The sequence below is a fragment of the Perissodus microlepis genome, chromosome 6 (genome assembly GCF_051167445.1).
Source record: "Perissodus microlepis isolate ML-2025 ecotype Zambia chromosome 6, ASM5116744v1, whole genome shotgun sequence".
Classification (NCBI taxonomy): domain Eukaryota; kingdom Metazoa; phylum Chordata; class Actinopteri; order Cichliformes; family Cichlidae; genus Perissodus; species Perissodus microlepis.
Genome location: NC_140466.1, coordinates 8,398,812 through 8,421,568, shown reverse-complemented (window position 1 = coordinate 8,421,568; position 22,757 = coordinate 8,398,812). Strand labels below are relative to the sequence as shown.

General features: G+C 41.4%; 1 protein-coding gene and 1 long non-coding RNA gene across 2 annotated transcripts in view; one reads left to right on the top strand and one right to left on the bottom strand.

Moving 5' to 3' along the window:
- Positions 1–615, bottom strand: part of LOC146384994 (uncharacterized) — a 51,823-nt gene extending 51,208 nt beyond the window's left edge. Inside the window, exon 1 of the long non-coding RNA XR_014800447.1 lies at positions 531–615. This is a non-coding gene — a long non-coding RNA (uncharacterized LOC146384994). The remainder of the gene's footprint in view (positions 1–530) is intronic.
- A 140-nt stretch (positions 616–755) lies between these two features.
- The window catches only part of xylt1 (xylosyltransferase I), a 79,481-nt gene continuing 57,479 nt past the window's right edge, over positions 756–22,757 (top strand). Inside the window, exon 1 of the mRNA XM_084930506.1 lies at positions 756–1,126. Within this exon, the coding sequence (XP_084786632.1) occupies positions 848–1,126 (279 nt within the window). The 5' untranslated portion in view covers positions 756–847. The remainder of the gene's footprint in view (positions 1,127–22,757) is intronic.

The following is a 22,757-nucleotide window of genomic DNA, read 5'->3' as shown; positions in this document are numbered from 1 at the left end:
TGGCTGTGTGGACATAATCACACAGCCAGTACTAAAAGCATAAATCTGTGCTAGACTTTATGAATTTCTAATATCGTCATAAAGTCCAAACTGTACATTTTGTTCTGGGGGCAGCCACCATCTCCAGCACTCTTCCAGATCTTACTGGGTGAAAGATTAGTGTGAACAGCAGGTGGGTCTATTGGTTAAAAGGACAGTTGACCAGATGACCAGCCCCCATAATGAAAATTATCTTTCATTTTGGACTGGGGGCAAATCACCAGCTTCATTATTCAGCTGTAGCACATGGGGGAGGACAAATGTAATTTTCCTATTGGATCCCAGCTGGGCTGCAGCAAATGTAGTGCAAAGGAGATAATCTTTCTAAAACCCAGAAAGGCCCTAAAAAATTCCACTGGGGTGCATTAGATAAAAGCTGCCCGTGTCTGACAAGAACCCCTTTAAGGCTTACTAATACGGCTGTTTTCTGCCTTTTAATGATAATGACATCGGCAATTTCAAACATTAGCAGGTAGCTATTTGGTCATTACCTGAATTCCTTTAAAAGATGAAAAATGAGACTTCAGTTCCTCTCACGGAGAGTGAACAGCAGAGACAGCCGTACAGATGCCGGGAGCATCCTCTGCTGCTGGAAAGTCACCGAGTTTCACCACACGGTGGCCCTGTGTCTCCTTCTCGACGCTTCTCCTCGCCTCAGCCGCCGTAAAACCGAGACTCCCTCCCTCCTTCTCCACCACGACCGCCACCTCCTCCTCCTCCTCGTCCTCCCTCTACTTCCACTCTTTCCTCCCGTCGCGCTGCGCAGAGCCTCAGACGGTCCTCCAGCTCCGTGCAGCCCGGTGCGAAGATGGTCGGCGGCTTGTGTGCTCGCAGGCTGGCCCGACGGTCGCGGTCCGCGCTCATAGCTGCTCTCACGGTGCTGCTGGTGCAGACGCTGATTGTGTGGAACTTCAGCACCCTCGACTCCGGGGAAGAAAGAGAAAACGGAGGGTCAAACGTGCGGGAGAAGAGGGACCGGGTCGCGGGCAACAAAGCCGCTGGCAGCCACTATTTCCAGCACGGGGACAAGCAGCGGCAGCATCTCCCTCCGCCTGGGAGAGGGGGGTCTCGCCACACACAGCAGCCGGTAAGACAGAGGCGCTGCCGATGTATTCATATCGTATCCCCCGCGAAAAAAAGACTGTCTCGCCGGGGATGAATGGGGTTGGCAGGCAGGTCAAACATCTCCACGCACACGGCAGGGCCCAAATGAGTGTTTGAATTGTTGTCAGTAGAGCAAAGGCTGTCTCGCAAGGAAATGATAGGATGTCAGATGCAAAGCGAGCCCTTTTTTTTACTCTACCAGTGCTGGGAGACTGGTATCCTCGGCTGGATGCTCGCTTTGGTCTGGAGCCACACTGCACCGTTTGAACGTCCGTTTAAATGAACGCACTCGTGCCCAGACTTCAGTTTGAAATGTCAAAGCTGAGTATGAAATCTGGAGTCAGCCCGCACACACGCTGCTCTCTCCAGTGTGGAATAATAGCACAGAGGGGTAAATCCTTCTCTAAATAAGGCTGTTTTAATAGCAGAGTCAGTGGCTGAGGTTGTAGCCTATACCTGTCATGCTCTGTTTGGTATTTCAAGTCAACTACAGTTGCTGCATGGCTCAGCAGCACTGTCTCAGCAGGCCAAATAGAAACATAACCTAATTTGCAAAGTAGTTTTGGAGTGTACAGAGAGCTTGTTTGTGAAAACAGGAACAGTTTTATTGGTAGTGGCAGCGTGAATCACAAAGCACAAGACAGACGTGGAGCCGAAACAAACTCCCAGACCAGCATAATGAACATCTTGAAAACAATATGAATAAATCAATAATACTAAATCAAGTTAAGTTATTGCCTGTGGGAGTGTACCCATTTACAATCATTTAGAGAATCTAATTTCGCGTTTGACTCTTTGAAAATCTTTAAAAAAAACTGGCTTCTAGAAATCCAAATATTTATTTGCAGGTTCCACAAAATGACATTTTTTGCCAGAGGCTAACACACCGAACGGTTCCTCTTTTTTTTCCTTTTTTTTTTTTTTTTTTTACACAGTCCTTCCACACATCGTTTGATTAATTTTCACAACCTGATGTATCAGATTACATTCTCGAAAACCGAGCTTCTGACTGGGGTTGTTGTCAGGTTGCCCTGAAAAAGTTGGACACCGTTGTTCCTGGCAAGTGTGCAGTAGTTTCCCTTCATAAAGCTGCCAGTCATTCATGTGTAGCCCACTCCTCATCCACCATGCAACCAGTAGATAACAGGCTTTGATGTAGTTTGATACACTGTGCGACAGCCAGTCTCTCAGAGCCATGCACTGTATCATCTGTCTCCTCCGCAGATTTTCTAGTGATTCACTCGCTTCATGTGGTGGGACACTGAGTTCCACCTGCCGGCATCTCCGCAATACAAAGTCACGCCAAAGCAAGGTTATATTTGAGTCAGTATTCTATTTTTTGACAGAGAATCCTCTAATGAAATATCCCTGCATTACTCCTGTGTAGACAGTGGTCCTTCTTAGTGAATTTATCTTCTAATGCTTTATGGTTTTATATCTATATTAATGTGTTGTACATGTATGACATAAGAGTAACAGTTGGGTGTCAAGACATTTTTTTTTCTCGCTGCTTTAAAAACAATCTGCCAGATGTATATGACTGTTAAAGCACATACAGTCAGCCTGTATCCAGTCAGTACAGCCTATGAGCGCACTTGCTCCATGCCTGTCGGATTTCTGCTTGCTCTCTCCACTTTGGTGGCCCCCCCCGGATTCATAAATTCAACTGGTGCTCTCGGCCACATACACTGGTTAATCGCTGCATTTTTTTTTCGCCTTGTGGCTGGTTTGTGTGTGTGTGTTTTGTGTATGTGGCTTGGCATGGCGGAGTTGTCCAGCCTAAGGCTGATGCATAAGCGCCTGCTAACTGATGCTATATGAGTCACCACATCAGAGAGAGGGGATAGCAGCACTTTGATCCAGAATAGAATGAGCCACAAGCTACAGTATGACAATAGAAGAATTTCTATGTGATAACTTGTGTTGGATGGAAACATTATGCATAGCTTTGGATGTGTCATCCCAGCAGGCAGGAGCTACAGTTGTCATTAGTGGTTGTTTCCTGTCGTGTCTCTTCAGGGAAATTCTGCTCGAGAGTGTAGACATTTTCTTTTCTAGTCCAACAGACACCACGGCTTTCCTTCACAAATAACTGGATTTAATCACGAGTGATATTATGTCAGCTCTGAATTTGTCATTTCACGCACGCTGTGGCTACCTGTTAAAGATTCATGACCAAAAAGTTCTGCACGTATTAATTAGTCTCTCTTGTTTTGCCTGACATCGGTTTATTACAAGATTAAGTATCATGATTATTATTAATAGGTGCTTATTAAGGCGGTGCTGGTGATAGATGTGAAAAACTGTTAATGTGCCAGAATTAAACCAATCTACCTTCAGCGGCAGACTGAGTAAAGCTCTGAAAAGAGTCTGGCTTCACATCTGGTCGTCAGCGGTTTCTTTCCATCTGCTGCACTAGTCATATACTATCATGATCCCCATGTGCCCAGCGGGTGTCCAGCTCACACATGTTGTAAAGAGTTTTCCCATTAGTCATGGTAAGACACGTAACATTACCACTGATGTACACTTTTTCCATTGTGCTGAGTTTTCCTAATGCTTTCCAATAGCAAATATGGCATTACAAACCATCTGGAGATGTCTTTTTACTGTTTTTTCAACATGTTTCCACAGTGTGGTGATGATATATGATGTGCTTAACCTCAAATTATTATAAATTTTATTGTAATATAAAGATGTTCAATACAGTTTTTCTCACAGAGACACATTTGGCTTTGGTGTATATCCAATTTCTTCAAAGAAGCAAAAAACAGCAGATATGTTAATCGAATTGTTTGTGATTGACAAGGCTTTGTTAGTTCTGAGTCGGAGCAGAACACAAGTTTTGCTCTCAAATTAGTGAAAAAAATTTGGGAGGAAGCTTCCGATTGCTGTCCTGTGAGCTCTATCTCTAGGTGTTCACATCCTTGGCCACACTTTGCTTGGATATAAATATTTTATTGTCATTAAAATGGATTTAAAGAGTGTCAGAATTAACATCATCAAGTTTAAAATGGAAACATTTTTTCTCTAGTCATGCTGGGACCAACGTTCATCTTGCCATCATGCACACCGCCTCACATGTACACCTTAGATTTGTCATATTTAGGAGCTTTGTTAAAATCCATTGTTGCTACCGTCTATCCTCCAACTACCACCACCACAACCAACACTGTGTCCGTGATCACAGTGCTGACTCACACTGACACACATACACACCAGCACGCTCAACAAACATCCAAAATGTTGTGTGCGTGCAGGGAAACAGTTCCCCACAAACACCCACATGCACTTAGAAATTTTTAGCTACACACAGAGTGTGCATCATTTTTTTGTTTTCAAATTTCCCTTTTTGAATGTACATATACATGTAGTGCTGTAGTTTAAAGAGCAGACCGGATAAATGATTGCATTTGTGCTAATGTTGTCTATATTTATGAGCAAATGTTCGTTTTTTTTCCCAAGAAATGTCCACTGCTTGTGCTTCTTGTGCCCCCTTTTGCTAGCAAACACTGGAAAATAATGATAAAAAGCTTTTTAAAAAGTGTAACATGAAAGAGCAGCTCAGATTTACACCACGGTGAAACAAATAATAGATTAAGATACAGCCGCTCACCTAACTGACAGTAATGTTGGCTTAAATTCCCCCCAAGTAAGTCTGCAGAGGTAGTTAAAGATTAGGCTGTGTGCTGTGTTTACATTCATTCAGATTTAATTGTTAGTTGTCATTCATGCAAACTTGATTTTTGACTGTGACACTTCGGGCATGCACTGTAAATCACTATGAAGTAATACAAAAGTCTACTATTTTATGGCGTGACGTTTTTGATAATGATTTTAGGGCCGAAATATTCATTTGTCCTTCCCTGAAAGTCTTTTGTTCGCTGTGTGATAAAAGCTGCTTGTTCACCTTCTTCCATTTTTAAATTCAGTGCTTTCTCACGTTGCCTTCCTGGCGGTATCACTTGCCCCGGCGCTACTTCATGCACCAGTCACTGTCAGTGCTGGGTTTTGTATCCTGTCAAAGCCATTTTCACAGTGGTAATTGGCAGTTAAATTGGCACTCCCCTAAAGTAAATCGTTGTAGAGTGCGAGCTATTCTGTTTTAAACAGACCTTTGAGCGTACATAATTACAGTCCATGAAGATGCACTGTGTGATTTAAAAATTCAAACGTCTCAATCATTACATCAATAAAGTGTTATTTTGTTAAACCTGTAATGAGGCAAAAGTAAAGCACAGCCTGCCCGTCAGTGCATCCAACTGTGGTTGTGCTTTTACATACAGGGAGTTTCTTTTTTTAAGTGCCTTTAGTCACAGAGAGAGGTGGGAACATATTCAGATCTAAGGGAGGAAGTGTGCACCTCAGACTTGAAAGAGACACATCGAAAACCCAAGACACTTTGATGTTGAAGTGTAATTTGTATACGTGACACCGGTGCTTCTTCCAGCAACGGAAAAAACATTTTATCATTATCATAATGCAATACTCTTAAAACCCTGTCATGTTATTTCACTAAGCTGAGCCTACTAAAATGCAAAAATGTCAGTGTCAGTGTGGCATCCTAAAACTTTGATTATGTGCTCTGTAGCATGGAGACTGAAAGTTTCATAGAATCCACAGCACAGATATTTCCCTGTTTAACACTCTTCCTAGCACACATTATGCATGTATTGGAAGCTTTTTCAGTGTAATCAGTTTGCAGCATTCGCTCCCTTGTCTTCCTCTTCTCCACTGACATTGTGCAAAGGAGGAACAGCCATTTAACTATTCAACAGGTGTCACAGCATGAGAAACATACTTATCAGGAGCAGAACACAGAGAAGAATGACTCACACAGTCCTGTCAGTCATCTTGACTCTTGCTTAGGAGATGAGCATCAAGCGTCTTCCATTAATTAATTATTTAACAGTTCAAAGGGATAACAGCATCATGAAATTAACTCACTGTCTGATAGGTTTCTACTATAGTTTACAAAAAAAAAAACGGAATCAGCAGCAATAATTTTGATAATTGTTTAATAGATCAACAAATTTATGCAAGTGCATTTCTTTTATTTATTTTCATTTTCTCAAATCTAAGAGTAAGAATGATGTTTCTTCTGTTCTGTTGGTTGGAGATGATGGTCGATCTCCATGCAAGATGACGACGCTGACATTTTATTCAATCAACAATTAATGAAAAATCGAACTGATGAGGTTAAAGTCTGTAATGACAAGGCAGATGCTTATCAGACAAGCTTCGCAGCTTTTTCCTTAATGGCTGTTTTGCTGGACAAGAGGAATGAGAATCTAAATGTTATTCTCTCGTTTACTGAAAAACTGTCAAACGTGTCACTCCAAAATCGGGCTGAATTTTGGGGAGTCCATGAGGGTTAACACCAACTGCGGTAAACCCCTAAGAACTATATACCTGTCATTCATATTTTTTTTCATATTGCATTTGCATCTGCAACTTATTAGTTAGTTAGCTAATGGGTGGCATAGTAATAACTACAACTACAGCAATGACATGAAGTCAGTGACAAAGGGGACCTGGCTTTTGCCCTAGAAAGTCCAAAACTATGGACAACCTGCCTCTTATTTATTTATTTTATTCACTTTTTATTTTTTTAATTATTTCTCTGAACCTTATAATCAAGTCTTTTTTAAAATTTTTTTACTATAACAATTCAAGCTCATGCATTTTCTCAGCTGCATGAAAGCTAAATATAAACTGGATTTACTGTCAGTCCATTTCTACATGTGCTACCCAGCTATCTGTTGTTTACACAACTGCTTCCCAAGTGTTTTTATAATACCTCAGCTAAGTTTTACATTTTTTTTAAAAAAATATGGGAGTTGTTGATGTTGCGTCAGGTCAAGCGCACTTAAATCCATATGTATTACTGTACACTCCATCAGGTTGTTCTTTTGCTGATAGTTCCTTTTTCCTGCAGTGCACACACAAAAAGTGTGAACTTCCTCCAAAAGCTATTTGAACTACAAACGCTTTCTCCAGTCCTAAAGTACTTTGTGAGTCTTTGTGTCCTGTGTAGTTGCCGTTGTGTTGGTTATGTTTGTTCACTCATTTATGCAGGTTTTCCCATAAATTTGAAAGGGATAAAGTTGAAAGAAAATCAGTTTTGGTGTCACTCAGTGTACTCTCAGAGTAATGTGCCAACACATTAGACTCTGTATATGGATGTGTTTCTGTGTGTGATGTGCTCTGCTTGATGCCTTTGTTTGCCTCATCTGTAAAACTGCACAATCAAAGCTCATAACTACTGTTCATCGTGCTTCCGCCACGTCAACTCAAACAAAGCTCACTATTATCACTCATTACAGCTCTGCGTCAACCCGACATTTGCATACACAGAAATCACTACACACCACAACTTCAGACCAGCCAACTCTCCTGCGTCAGTGTGACATACCCCACCCCACCCCTCCGTCACCCACCCTGCCCTTCATCCTCCCATCATCCGTTGCCTGTCGTTACAGATGGTTTCATTCCCCAACACATTAATAACGCATCATCCAGATGAATAAAGCTATAAAATACGTAGCGTTGCCAATAATCCCAAAGGTAAGAGGCTTAGCAGACAGCCTTGAGGGAGAGAGAGACAGAGAGACAGAGAGACGAACTTTGAGGGGGGGTGAAATTAGATTTATCTTAAGTCGGGTATCCATGTTAATATTTAGCACACGCAGTTTAAAGGCTGAATATAAATGCACACAAACACGCACAAACACTGGTTTGGACTAGAACCTCGCCATATGGAGGGATTATTATGCCAGTTTTGTTTTTGTTTTTTTAAATGTTGCTGTTTTGGAGTTTCAGGGTTATCCCTTTAAAAAGATCGTTTCTTTTTTGTGTAAACAGTAAAGAGATGAGTGCCACCCACTGAAAAACTCAGATTACATATGTAAAAATGTTTTTTAAAAAACAATGAACAAAAGCACTACTCAGAAATTTTTTTTTTTGAGAAAACTGAATTTAAAGTCCCCGAAACTTTTTTATATAACTCGTTTTCTTATAAGAAATATCAGTCTGACAAAGCTAGATGTTTGAAGCTCAGTTAAACAAAAGTAATGCATATTGCCATGCACAGTAATCAGAGATTAGCAAAACTCAAGCGGAGTCCTGTTGATTTTTATTTATTAATGGTTAATAAATTACAAAGTCTTCTGAGAGTCTTAGATGTAACTGAGAAATATTCTGCCAATTTTTTTACACGATCATGGTTGATTGGCAATTTGCTGATTAATAAAAACAGGTGTGAGCATCTCTGAAGCAATGCTGTCTGAGAAAATAAACTCGATGATGACATACTGAGGTCATAAGCGCTATCTTAATCTTTCTGATTTGATGTTAAAAAGCCTATTTTACATTTAGTTTGAAGAAAATTGGCCATTAAAAGACTAAACGCTGTGAGAAATTATCACCCACTATTTTTTTTAATGTAAAAATCATCTCTGCCACCGGTGCACACAAACTGTTTGAGTTCAGTTTTTGATTGATTTAACAACTCATTTCTGCAACTCTGCAGCTGGTTTCTGCTAAAACACAAACTCCAGTAATCTTTATCTTTTTTCTAAAGGAACATACAGCAAGTGATTTGCTTTCCTCCTGGTGTAGGCTGTCAAGTAGGGAGATTTTACATGATGAGAAACTGCAGGTCAGATTTTCTGTACTGGCACTCACGTCTCTTTTCTTGCTGATGTTTTGGCCTTGATGACACTGCACACTGCATATGTAGCATCTCTGTTGGATACCCTGCAGCATTCACCATGAATGAGCTTTTGCTGTGGCTCATTAAACAGTATGGAGATTGTTCCTCTTTTAACCCTAATGGTCACATCTTACTTAAGATGACAGTCTTGTCAATGAGGAAGCACATGACAGACAGACTGTCCACTTCCCTTAAATCGTTGCAGCAACATGCAACACACTAGTCCACATGCAAAATGCAAATACATTAACATGTAATCACGCCCACACGTACTCATGACACTGACAATGAGCCAGCGCCTTGCTATTTCCTCCTCAACATGCCATACACTAATCTCCATGTACTGTGTTATTGTAGTAAGACAGAGGGAGGGAGGATGACAGAAAGAGAAAAGAGCACATGGCGGTGTGGTGAAGACACAGGGTAAAGACATGATGGCTGGGTAGAGATAGGGCTATCCGGTCTGTCAGGGAAAGCTTTTGTCCTTCCAGTCCCGTAGAGCAAGAGAAGAAGAACTGACAGCAGTGCTTTTATTCCTCTTCCTCCTCTTTTTTTTCTTCTTCTCACAACTGGAGCTGAATGCCAACAGCCCAGAAGACTTGTCTGCGTGATTAAGAGAGAAAGTCAGAGGGGAAAGAAAAGAGAGATAGAGACATGCAGAGAAAGAAAGACAGATATGTAAGACAGAAGAAAGCTGGAAGAAGAAATGTTGGATGGAAAAAAGAAAAGATGAACATCTCATCCCTTCTACAAATCCGATGTCGACTCAAATCCCAGCGTAATCCTCTGGGGAACCCGGCTTGGTTTGAAGGCTTGTTAGTGTAGCTTGAGTCCCACTGGCATAGACTTCTGTGGTTGGAGACCGTTTCTGGAAACTAACCTGAGCCCAAATAGTCTCCACTCCTTCAGGGTTCAGGTCTGTAATTTTTCTCTCTGTTGGTAAAATCTTAGATTTAGTGGAAATCTGGTGCCAAGACAGTGATCAGCAGGTTTTATCAACCGTAAATATATAATAAGAGCTCTGATTTGGGATTAGACTGAGGAAGACGTTTGAAAGAATAATCTCAGCTTGATGTTTCAACACAACTGACTTGGTGTGACTCCACTGGTTTACTTCTTCACTCTGACTGATAAGTTGTTCCATTAGGATATTTCTTTGTATTAACCATGGATAAAATTCTAGCATGCAAGCTCCATGCATGCAATGGGGCAGTCACCTACCTGGTTTACTTTAAATAATAAAAATGCAAGCAGGTGAATATTAAAGAACAACATCACATTATTTGCAAAATAATGCAAAAGTATGATTTAAATTCACCTATAAGTATCAGTATAATATGTATCCATTCATGTATTCTTCCACTTGTGGGGGAGTTGTGGGGGAGCTGGAGCCTATACCAACTGTTGTAGGGCCAAAGGTAGGGTATATTGTAGGCAGATCGCTAATTTGTGGCAGAGACAGAGACAGATAAGACACAAATAGAGACAGATAACCCTTCAGACCTTTAAATTTAGAATTACCAATTAATCTAACCCCCTGCATGTCTTTGGACTGTGGGAGAAAGCACAAGCACCCACAAAGAATCCACACAGACATTGGGAGAACATGCAAACTCCACACAAAATGGATGGAAACCAAGGACTTCTTGCTATGAGGCAATAGTGCACCACAACACTGTGCTTCCTACCCCAAATCAGTCTTTTTTATTTTTCTCTCTTGCTTTAAAAATTTTTTTTGCTCTTGAATGCTTGACAAACAAAGGCACAAACGACAGGATAAGAAACACAAAGCTAAGCAAGCCAGAGTAATTAGGACACAATTAGGGAATTAGAGAAATGAATGAGACAAAGACAGGAAGTATTATGATTAACAAAATAAAACAGGAAATGCCAAACACAGTAACAAACAGCACACTTTGAAGCAGGAAGACAGAAAAGTGGAATGGCCAGAATGGTTAAACACTAAGAAACTTGAAGGAGGAGAACTATAAAATCAACACGAGATCATAAACATAACAAAAAACAAACTAGGACTATTATTTGTGTTAGTTTTTTCTCTCCTCATGAGTGTCCCAGTTTAAGCTTGAGTTTGGTCTCCAACAGCTCCTAAGGTAAATACCATTTCCCGTTTAACTGCATTGACCAGCTAGTTATGCTTTGGCCCGTGGCAGGTTGCAGGTAGAGTCATACATTCAACAGAGCTGAAACCTGAAAACCTGCTGTGTTGGAAATCAAGTTGATTGTATCAAGCAGTCAAGAATAAAAATAGTTGAAAAATAGTAAAATATAGTCTGATGGGGGTAACTGAGTCACATTTAGTCACAAATTGGAGAACAGTCATTACAAAGCCGAGGGATTAAAAAACAGTTAAAGGCATTTGAAAAGGAGTTAAATCTAGATATGAAAGTCTGTAGTAATTAAGAACAAGAACAAGTAACACTAAAACTTAAAATTAAAATCCACAAAGGAGTTGCTGGATAGTCAAATGTTTGGTTGAAGCCCTAGTTGTATTAATTCAACAATATTTTGAACATTATTTAGATTGCACAGAGTGGTTTAATTAATCTCTTACAAATAAATATTTATAAAAGCAGCATTAAAGATACATTAAGGATATGTTAGATTAAAATTAATGTGGTCAGATTACACTAACATAAAGCGGTTATCTCCTGTGATAAAATCGTAAAGTGCAGCGATGTTTGAAAGAACAAATCATAATCGTGATCATGACATGTTATGCGGGACAGTTTGGGTGTAAGTTTATTGCCAAGGTCATATTAAGTAATCGCTCACCATGAAGTCAATTGTAACAGTTCAGCTGAAGCTGCCCTTGCTGTCGGGTAGCCACCGTACAGGAAATTCTCAGGTACACTAAAGACAGCAGGGATGCACCAGTAGATGCAAACACCTACATAAAATGCCTACATGTGCATACACACTCCCACACACTCTTCAGTGTCCCTTCTGTGCTAAAGGCACGCAACAGCAGAATGCATAAAATCATTAAAATGGTCTCTGTCCTGAATCACAAAAAACACTCACACATGCAATCTGCCTCTCACAGACGTACACACCCCTACTGCATGGACACAAAGGTTTTCATCATTCTGCTTTCTCCCTTGGCTCATGCATAACATACACACACTTTGGGAGTAAATAAAATTACAAAGCACCACCTGAATAGCTGCTCTTCAGTATTCATATTGAAGCACCGGGAACAGCCGGAGAGCTGGTACCCATTACTGAACAGGTGTTTTCTCCATCAGCAGCGCATTTAGATCCTGTCTGTCCTTCCTGCCTGCTTCCACTCTGCCGAACACTTTTAAGTGCAGAGCTCATGAGATTTCGACGCAGACGCTCCCATATTTTTACCATTCTCCTTAAATACTCGCTCAGTCTCTTCATACCACTCTTTCACTCCCCGGGCGTCCTCTCCTGCCTCCTCTTCTTCTCCCTTCTCAAGTGGGGATGTCTTACCGCACTGCTGAGTCGTTCTCTGGTCCTCCAGACGCCGCAGGCCTCCCAAATCAGCTTCAATGAGGAGCCCTGCAGAGGCTGTCGCTGCCGGGGAGAAATTGCGGTGTAATTGAGCTGCGTGATAATAATACGTTCTTCTCTCTGATTTCCTACCAGCGGTGAATCATCAACACCATCATCATCATGCCATCACATCAGCAACGCTCCGTAGACGCTTCCACACTGCCACCGCCTGAGTTGACCTGCTCTTTCACTAGATTCTCTTTCTTGTCGATTGCTCTCGTTCCACTTATTTTATTCCCATTTCCTCTCGCTTTTACTTTCCCTCACTTTGTGCTCTCCACTGCTCACCCTTCTCATCTGTCTCCAGCTATACTTCCAGTTTCTGTTCCACTTCATTGGATACAGGGCCTCAGAGGTATAGAGAAATTACACTGTGCAAAAAAAAGCATGTATATGTGTGAGCAGGAAGCAGGGGGCAAAGGAAGAGAAATTAATTAGGAAGTGCGATTGTGCGAGTGTAATATCAAACACATTTTGGATACATACTACATAAAGCATTCATGATTCTATTTCAGTAAGCAGGGAAGCTTGGTCATTTTTTCACAATAGCACTTAACAATTAGCTCAAGTGTTGCATGTTTTTCACTCTCAAGACCCGAGCTCACGTGCATGAGTTATACTGTATGTATAACGGCCTCTGTGTTTCCTGCAATGGCCGTTACAGGGAGTTTGCTAAAGGTGAAAGACTGGATATGCCTGCATATCAAAAGAAAGGGAGAGGAAAGGTTAATCCATACACATGCACTTTGTTGTAAAGGAGAAAACGAGAAGTTAAAGGGAGGTTGAGAATTTGCCAAGGCAGGTTATAGACTTGCGTGTGTTTGTGTTTATATGTGTGTTTGAGCAGGAGTAGAGTTTACACATGGCTTTCAGTGCTTTAAGCATCCTCAGGAGAATTGGCTTTCCATAGAGGAGAACCATTAGGAAAATCATTGACTGCTTATTGGTGTCAGCACTCTGCTAGTGTTTGTGTGTATGAGCTCAAACAGAGAACAATGCTGCTCTTTTTTCCTCTCGCGTGCCCCTCCAAATAGCCAGCCTGAGATTTTCTTCTTTTTTTTCTTTGTCCTCAAGTTTCTTTGCTTAATTGCCGTGGCAACTAGGCCTACAAGAACAATTTTAGACAATTCTCAGTTTAATTGGTGTATAGATGATACCTCTTTTTTTTTAGAGGTCTGGGCAGAGCTTCTGTGGGGCTTAAAAGGAAGTACACCAATCCTGGCGTATACATTGGATGGATGATTTTCAGCGTGTGACCAAGTTGGTGTGTTTATTCATATTAGGCGCGTGCACATTTGCTCCAGAGGTATATAGACTGTGCAGATATAATTTTCTTAACTGCTGAGAAAGAGATTTGGTCAAGGCAATTATAATTCAGCCAGGGCATGTCTGCTTGCTTAGCACTCAAGTCTATTTGCCTAAAAGACACAAATGACTGCAATTTAACAGCAATAGAGGAGGAGTGTAATGAGTTGGTAACTATTTGCCTGATGTGAGTGTGTTGCTGTAAGGTACAAAGAACAATCAAAGGCATAGAACTATATTTTCCCTGGCATTATGTCCAGTGGCAGTGAGGGAGATTAATAAACAGGATTATTAGCTTCTCTAAATTATTGTGTGTTTTTTGCTAGACCTTCTGTGCGTATTACATTGCTTTAACTGAAATTATTCCTGCACAATCCTGTTTAACCAAAAATTTCAAAATTGTCATATGTGCTAAATAGATAATAGCATGTTTATGAGTGAAGGATTTTGTTACCTCTGAATAAAGCCTGGCTATCTGTTTCTCCCAGTATACAGTCTGCTTAATCTTTTCTTTTTATAAATCAAGAGCAAGAAAATTCCTAAGCAGATCTTCCAAAAATGTCAAATATTCCTTGTAAATTGCCATCCTGGTTTTGATCATCCTTGTTTGTGTTTTGTTGGTGTTTATGGTAGTCCATGTCCACAAATGCATTATGTCATTTTCTGGGATCTTTGTCAGATCTTTGATGTCTAAGTCCACTTTTTTCCCCCTGCTGCCTTGACACAGGCAATTTTAAGACGAGAGCAACAAGTGAGACTTTATCTGCTACTACTTCACATGATCCCCTCTAGCATGTTCCTTATCAGCAGATGGAGGCTGCTCATTTAGGTCATGGAGATTTTAATGCTCAAATTTTCCATTATACCAAGCACCATCTGCTAATAAGGATTGCTTAATATTGTCAAAAAGCAGCAGAATATGTAGGTAAGAGGACCTTGAAATTAAGCTGTAGTTTGAACAGGACCTCCAGGGCTGAAAAATGAATGGAAGTGCTACAGAAACTACAGTTTCTGGAGTGGCCACTTTTCGCTGGCTCAAAAAAGTAAGGTAATCCTCTTAGATGTCCACCAATACAACATTAAAAAGTATGCTTACAACCAAGGCAGTTGTAGTTTTGCTCTCTATAGCCAATATATATAGCCCTTAATACCAACTGTGAAAGGAAGTAGCTTTTACATCTCACCCAATAAAAGTTGCAGTATTAGGTGTGTGGCCGTGACTTACAGGTAGATGCAGTGCACTGCAGTGGTTTCTGTCTTTTAGGTGCAGTTTATCCCACCTGATGGCAATGCAGTCATCAAAAAAGTGAAACCGAGTTAGGTTATTCCACCCTAATTTGTGTAATTTGCATAAATGCAAAGAGTGAGTTAGCTTTCCACAACAAATGTGAGAACAAAATGCTTTTTGCAGTTTCTTCAACACAATAAAGCGACAGCATGTTATAGGTCGCTGCATTCCTCAGTTATATCTTTTTCCGTGCCCAATACGAAGAGTAAGAAAATCCCAGAGAAAGTACATGCACTGTAAATTATAAATGCACTGTGTGGTAAGCGTCAGAGAGATGCCCGAGATCTCACTGTTTGTTACTTGTAAGGCCTGTCAGTGTGTGCTGCATACTATATATATCATGTACAGAAAACCTGCACCTTATTATGTTTAATGGATGAGAGTTTGTGAATTTATCATACCCCTGAGTATGCGCACGTTAAGGGTGTATGTGGGTAGGTGGATGCAGCGTTGAACGTCAGAGGTCAGGGAAAGCGTTAGTCCTGTCTTGATATGTTCGTGTGTGTCTGTGTGTGTCTATGTGTGTGTGTTCATGTCATGCTCTGCATGTCGTCTCAGCCTCCAGCTGACTCGTGATTCAGAGGACACAGGCTGCGTGCCATGCACTGTCTTTGACCCTTTCCTATAGCAGCTGTTAATATAACGCTGCAGCTGTGTGTATATTTTTGTTGTAATGCTAGTAAATACGGTAAATGGGGCTGAATATGTATATTTGCCACACACTTGTCACAATTAGTATTAGGGATGGGTATCGTTTAGGTTTTATCCGATACCGGTGCCAAACCGGTACTTTTGAAACGGTGCCGGTGCTTAAACGGTGATCAAACCGGTGCTTAAAGAATGGAGAACACAAAATTGGTCCAAAAACCTCTCATGTTCAGCTGTTTTTTTTTTGTAAAAAGATAACAATGTTAGCCTTTTCTGCAGCTATGGGGCATATATGGTATCACTCTTGGCTGGAAGCAGTGCTTAAACAATGGAAAAAACACAAACTTTGTCCAAAAACCTCTCATGTTTAACTGTTTTCGATTTTTTCTTTGGTCATTTTAGCCTTTTTGGCCAGGGTGAAGGGAGTATCTGCCATCAAACAAGAAGACAGCTGCATGTAACTACAGCGGTGTTTGCTAGTTCACCTTACATGCATTAATTTAATAACGTGGTTAGCCTACTCAACGTAAATTACACACGAACAACATTAAGCTACTCACGCAGAGAAGAACGGCTGCTGCTGCCATCATCATCATCATCATTTCTGCTACACTGGCAGGGCTAGGGGCCAGGACTCTCCTCTTCGGGTTTTTGGGGGCTGTTGCTAACTCTGGGTCCGATAACAGGCACCACACCCGCAGTAGATACGCTCGGTGTGAGGTCTCGCAGCAAGCTATCAAATACGGCGCATTTTTCGGCTTTTAAAAAAAACGCTATGCGTCGCCAGGTGTTTCATCGAATTTGAGGTGTTACCTCCTTTGACAGTATCACAGTATCAGCTTAAAGCACTTGTTGCAGGCTGCTGAGTTTGCATATTTTGCTGTGAAGTACAGCCAGACTTTTGACCGCTTCGCCTTGGGCATTTTTAATCTGTAGCTCAGCTCTAAAAGAACGTACGTACCTGGACCCGCCTACTATCCTCGGAAACGTAAAATGATTGGCTAGAATTCAAAGTGTATGACATCTCAGGAAAAAAAAGCACCGAAATAAAGCACCGAAATGTGCGCTGCTTTTCGGTCTGGTTACTACCGTTTATGTCAGAACCGGTGCCATCATGGCACCGGATACCGGTACCCATCCCTAATTAGTATGTAGTCATTGTGAATGATATGTGCATATTTTGCTGCTTTCCATATCAGTGTACAGCTGTGTGTATTTAGTGCCTGCTGGGTCACCCCAGGCACTCTACGCTCTTACCAATACCCTGCTTTGGCTCCCAGGGGCCCCAGAGGATTTTTGCTGGGATATGTTGACAAATTGATACTGCCGGACTGGCTAACTGCTTCTACTGTGGTTGGCACCGGCTGCGATGTACTCTGAATACCAAGCGACCATGAGCCGTAAGCACGTTCTTCTGTCGCTTTGTTTCCTACAAATACGCACATAAACAACATGACATCGCTGAGCAAACCCTGACTTTCAGATGGACCCAGCTTGCGGAAAAAGCTCCAAATCCAGACTAAAATCTGGATCAAAAACTTAATCCTCAGCTCTGGGGTATCTTATCTGACTCGCTCTGGGGTATGACTTTGGACCATTGCTCCCTTTCTCATTGCACTCCCTCTCTCTCTTTCCCACTCTCCCTTGTTCTCTTATTTCTCTCCAGCTTACACTCTCAAATTTTGGACAGCTGTTTCACGATGTGAAAAAGGGGGAAGAAGCTTTAATTTTGCCAATAATGCCTCAGTCTGTGCATCTGCTATGTCGGAGTGATTAGAGCAGCAGAAGCTGTCTTTACTGTGATGACAAGCCCATATGGTTTCCGTATGTACTAGTAGGCATTAGGCTAGATCTGTCACTTTCTATTAGAATTTGTTTTGCATGGTAATAGAATCATTAAATCTCTCCACAATATAGTGGATAAAGGCAATGTTTGCACATTTTGGCACTTTGGCAGTCTGTTCACTATGTTTTTGTACACTTGTATACTTCTGTATGGTGGATTACTGGGAAGCACTTTGGGTCATCTCCTGTTGTTTTTCAGTGTATTTTAAGTGACTTGATTTTGTTGGAGGGCAATAAATGCCCCAAACAACAATGCAAAGGTCTGTGGGTTAATCCAAATTATGTTTGTGTCTGCTTAGGGAGGATAGTGGCCAGTGATTTGGTCAGTAAGTGACAGATTTTTCTTTGTGCTTTTTTAGAGTTTGGAACTCTTAAATCTAATCCCCTGAACACATACAAACACCCAACACATGCATACAAAGCAGTCTTTAGATTCATAGTGTGTCTGAACCCAGTGAACCTAGGCTATCCCTGCACTCTTAAGTAAAAGTACTCGCTGCATCGCATTCACACACACATGCACACAGGAGGCTCTGTGTGGCTCTTTAAACAGTTTCCTCTCGGAAAGAGGGAGTGTAGCTCCCGACTGGTTTCGGTTTGCCACACAGTGCATCACTGTAGCTGGCTAGCGGAGCCTTCGGCTTCTGGTCCTTCAGTTGTACCAAGAATCAACTATCCCCCACCACTTGCCAAGGCTAACCACATAATTACTTGTCTGCCAGAATCTCTTCGAAACGGAGTGCAGAGACACAATTCGAGCTGCAAAGAGCTGCTTTAGCTGAACCCTCAAGCACATGAGACAACAAGGCTAGAGCTCAGCCTTTATAGCCCTCACTGTGTGGTGAAGATAGAGCAGGCTTTCTCAGCTTATCTCTCTTAGAAGGTCATGTATTAGCAATCTTTGGGCCTTGTAGCTCTGTTTCATTCTTATGGATCAGCACTGAGCGCAGTCAACAGCGTAACAGTTTGAAGTGCTCCGAGTTGTGGTAGGAAAGTCTGATTGGTGGTGGTTGGACTGTGGTAGATCAGGATGTGGCAGGCATTCCTCTAGAGGACTGTGTCTTTATATCAGAATCGACCAAACAAACTCTGCAAAATGATTAAAGTATTTTTACTTAGTTAGTAATTTAAAACTTTGTTTTCATGGTAATGCCAGGTGTATATTTATTTATCTGTGTGGCTGAGTGTACAGATGTCTGTGTCTTTTCGTAACTACAAGTGTGCAAGTGGATATGGAAGACTTGAATTTCCCCTGGCTACATCCCAACTCCATAACAGGAAAAGAAGCAGCAGACAAAACTAAGCCAGGAAATTCTTAAATCCAAAGTATCACAGTGCAGTCAGTCCTTATGTTTTTTCCTGAGAGCGAGAATACAACTGTAAGGAATACAAGACCCAAAAGAACTTCCTTAGTGGGTCAACTAAATGAGTTTTTATATTTAACCTCCTAAGACCCGAACTCTTTCATGGCATGCATTTTTAATTTTTCCTTGCTATTTGGGTTGATTGGGACCTGATGAATTTAAAAACAAAGAATTACTAGATTTTTATTTTTTTACCAAATTTTTGTTTCTGAGAAAAATGAGATCCACATATGAGGACATTCATTTTAAATTTTGATAGAACAGTGGCAGTATAATGTCCTCGTAAGCGGATATCAGGACCTTGTAGAGAAAAATTACGTATTTTGGTCCAGGCATCCCAAAATGTGATGCCAGGTCCTGGGAGGTTAATTCACCTTTCTCTGCTTGAAAATGCAGCATTTCAGTTATATTAAGTGTAGCGTGAGTGATATGACCCTGATACTCAGAAACGAGATAAGAAAGGAGTATCAAAAGGCCTCAAGCCCAACTTGGATTTTAATATTAACAATCAACAAATCATTACTAGATCAATAATCTAATTATTCACCAGCTAGTTAGCTAGACAGAAGAGGTAAGTCCCAAACAAGTCCTCTGTCCTCCCGACCTTAGCGTGGAATTCCATACTGACCATACGGAGATTTTTTAAGCTTTTGGTCCATCTCTTAGCATCATAGTACACCAGCGTGTTTACTGCATTAAAAATTCTTAATGACCTCAATGGAGGGACCCATATCTGGTGTGGACATTCACAGAATGAATGTCGAAACCAGTTTAAAACCGCTTTCATGTGGTTATGATTATAACATCTCTCATCTCTTTCTTTGCAGTTCCTAATTACAGTTTATTGACTTATGTGCCATGCATCATATCACTCGACCAAAACATCAGCCGAAACATGAGTGGCAATAGACAAAACAGCCGTACACGCTACCAAAACTACAAGTGACGGTCGCACGGAGACATTTTACCACGACCTAACAGTCACCATACCAAACAGTCATCTGTCAGTGTGGTGTTTTAGGGCACTTACTCCTACTGACTGATCATTAAAGGGAATTGCAACCAGAAGAGAACTGTTTCTGTTCTGTGTTAGGCCCCTTCAGCAAAGCACTTAAGTCGCAGTATATGTCCTGCTGCGCCACTGGAAAACGTGGTAAGGATTTTGCCTTGTCTGATGCTTTGCAGAAAAGTAATTTCCTCTTGTTTCCATTGAGGCTGGAGATAAGCCAGAACTCCTGCCACACTCAGAAACAACTTACAGATTATACAGAACATATTTTCTCGTATAGTAGAGAACAAAAAACTCTCAGAGTACAACTACACACACACACAGAGGTGTGCATAGTGCAGGGAGCCATAGGAACTTTGTATAAGGTCTCAAGGAGACACGTATGCAAAATATGATGTCACGCCTCCACACACACTGCAGACACTAACCTACATTAACATATATAAGCACATATACAGCACAGACCATAGCCATTTTAAAGTTGACAGAAGCACTTCAACTATTTATTTCCACTAATCTTTACATTTTTTTCTAATACATAAATACCGAGAAGACGTTTCTTTATTTAAACCCACTTTTTAAAAATGTATTTCCACGATTCAATTATGTATTTACCTCTGCTGTATTTACTTTTGGCAGGAGCAGGTCGGAAAACTACCGTACATCATTAGTGAGATAACCCACTAAGCAAAACTGACAAGTACGAAAAAGGAAATGAAAAGAGAGTGAATGAGAGAAGAAGCAGGCAAATGACAAATATGATGAAATAAAAAAGTTTTTCGGAATAACGCTGCGTGGGAGGAGATTTGGAGTGACCTAATTAAAATGTTGGAATCCTGAGAGGAATAAATTAAGAAAATGTCAGTTAGGCTGAGCCGGAGGAGGAGAGATTAAGAGGCGCAAGCTCATATACTGTCTGATTTCTGCTCTTCTCCTCTTTTATCACTGCTGCATGGGAACATTGGTCTTTAATGACAACACAGTGAGCTGTTGTTGTCTCAGTATTAACTGCTGGAGCGTATGGAGAGAAGTTTCAGTGGTGCATACAAAAAAGAAGGATGCTGCAGATTCAGAAGGGGTTAAGGTGTCATGAAAAAATCAACTGAATAGGCTGTAACTCATCTGACATGAGTGATGTTCTGTTCTGTAAACTTCCTGAGAAAACTCTGAAATAAAAATGAAAAGAAAGGAGACAGAATGCTACAAGCATCAACAAAATAGTCCCACCTTGCAGTTTAAGCAGCTTAAGTCTCCACATCATTACAGCATAGCAGTCACTGGTCTATAAGCATCATCTAGCTACTGTCCTCACTGCCGTCCAGGATACATTCCCTCTGTGAGAAAGCTCCCTCCATATGGGCCCCGCCTTTTTCTGCTGTGCAGGACAGGATGGGACCATACAGGTGCTGTCGGACTGCACGGATCGCGTCTTAGAGCAGATGACAGCGATGGTAATGTGTCGATTGTCAACAAGGGGGGAGAGAGATGGCATGAACAACGAGAGGCAGCCCAAGAGGAGGAAGGGAGGAGAAGGAAGAAAGGACAGCTGGTACCAAGATTGGTGTTAGTTAAGGATGACTAAGTGACATGTTGACAAGAGGCTGATAAGAGGACTCCATGGAACAAAGATGAAAAAGGCGAGTATCAGTAAGCCTCTGATGCCAGTGTGCTTCCATAAAGTACAAGATCTTTGATTCTACTTCCCTTTGAAGTGATCCGTGGAAATAACACCATGTGGCATGCATTAATTTCAGCACTGGGTGGAAAAAAAGAGCAAGTCAGGCGCAGCATCCCTAATGCTGAGGCTTCACAATCTTCATTGACTTGCACAGCTACGGTAATTTCCATGTGCTCTGACAACATTACACCCGCGTGCATCCTCACTCTGTTTGGGCAATAAGAACTCACTTTATTTTCAATTGCAATCAATTCTGAGAGCTGGATTCGATAAAAGTTTGAACAATGAAAAACTTCTGCTCCGAAAAGGATGTTATATCTAATCTATTGGGCAATAATCGCTTGCAAATGAACAGCAGTTTCAGTTTACATTTTCAAGCAAGCTGAAATGAAAGTAAATTACCCCCAACACTTGTGCGCCACACTCCAGCACTCAGCCCTGCACTGTGTAATCCATGCATGGAGTGTTTGCTCAGAAAGCATCTATTTCACTGCTGTGCGCCACAACAACATCACCAGGTCATTTGTTTCAATCTAACAAGAGATGGTTACAACAGTAGGAGGGTAGTTTTTTTCCCCCTTCTCTCAATTTCTCCCCAAAACTCATGTCAGCTGGAGGAGGCTTTACATAATTTCTGTCATCATCACTTACCACAACCTCAAATCTCCTGTGGACTGTTAGGTGTGTGGCGCTCTGCTCAACTTTACAGCAGCAGCAGCAGGGTCGGGACTGGTAGTTATTGGTGATACTGTTACAATGGCTGTGGGGCTACACTCCACTTAAGCTGTCACGCCTGTAATAAACAGCAGATTTCAGTGTGAAGAAGCTCATCTGTGGGTGTGTGAGAGTCTGAAAGAGAAAAATGGAGGGTAAGCTGAAGTGTAACACGGCACACACAGTACCTAACAGGAAAACCGCTGTCTGACCATTGTGGGCTCAGGTGTCATTATCCGCATCGGCCATAACAATCGATCGCTTTTATCCCGTGGAACGTGACAACCAAAACAACATGTTAGCGACAAATAAGACGAGACAAAATAAGAAAGGATATTGTCTTTACCCACAGGTTGGGTCATAACAGCACACTAGGCATGCATTTGCCAAATCAAATAGGTGTCTTTATTTATGTGGTTTGGTTTTTTTGAACCACCGTTTTGTCCGATCAACAACTCCTATGTGTTATTACCAGGAAATATCACCGCACTGCACTTCACTGAAGAAAG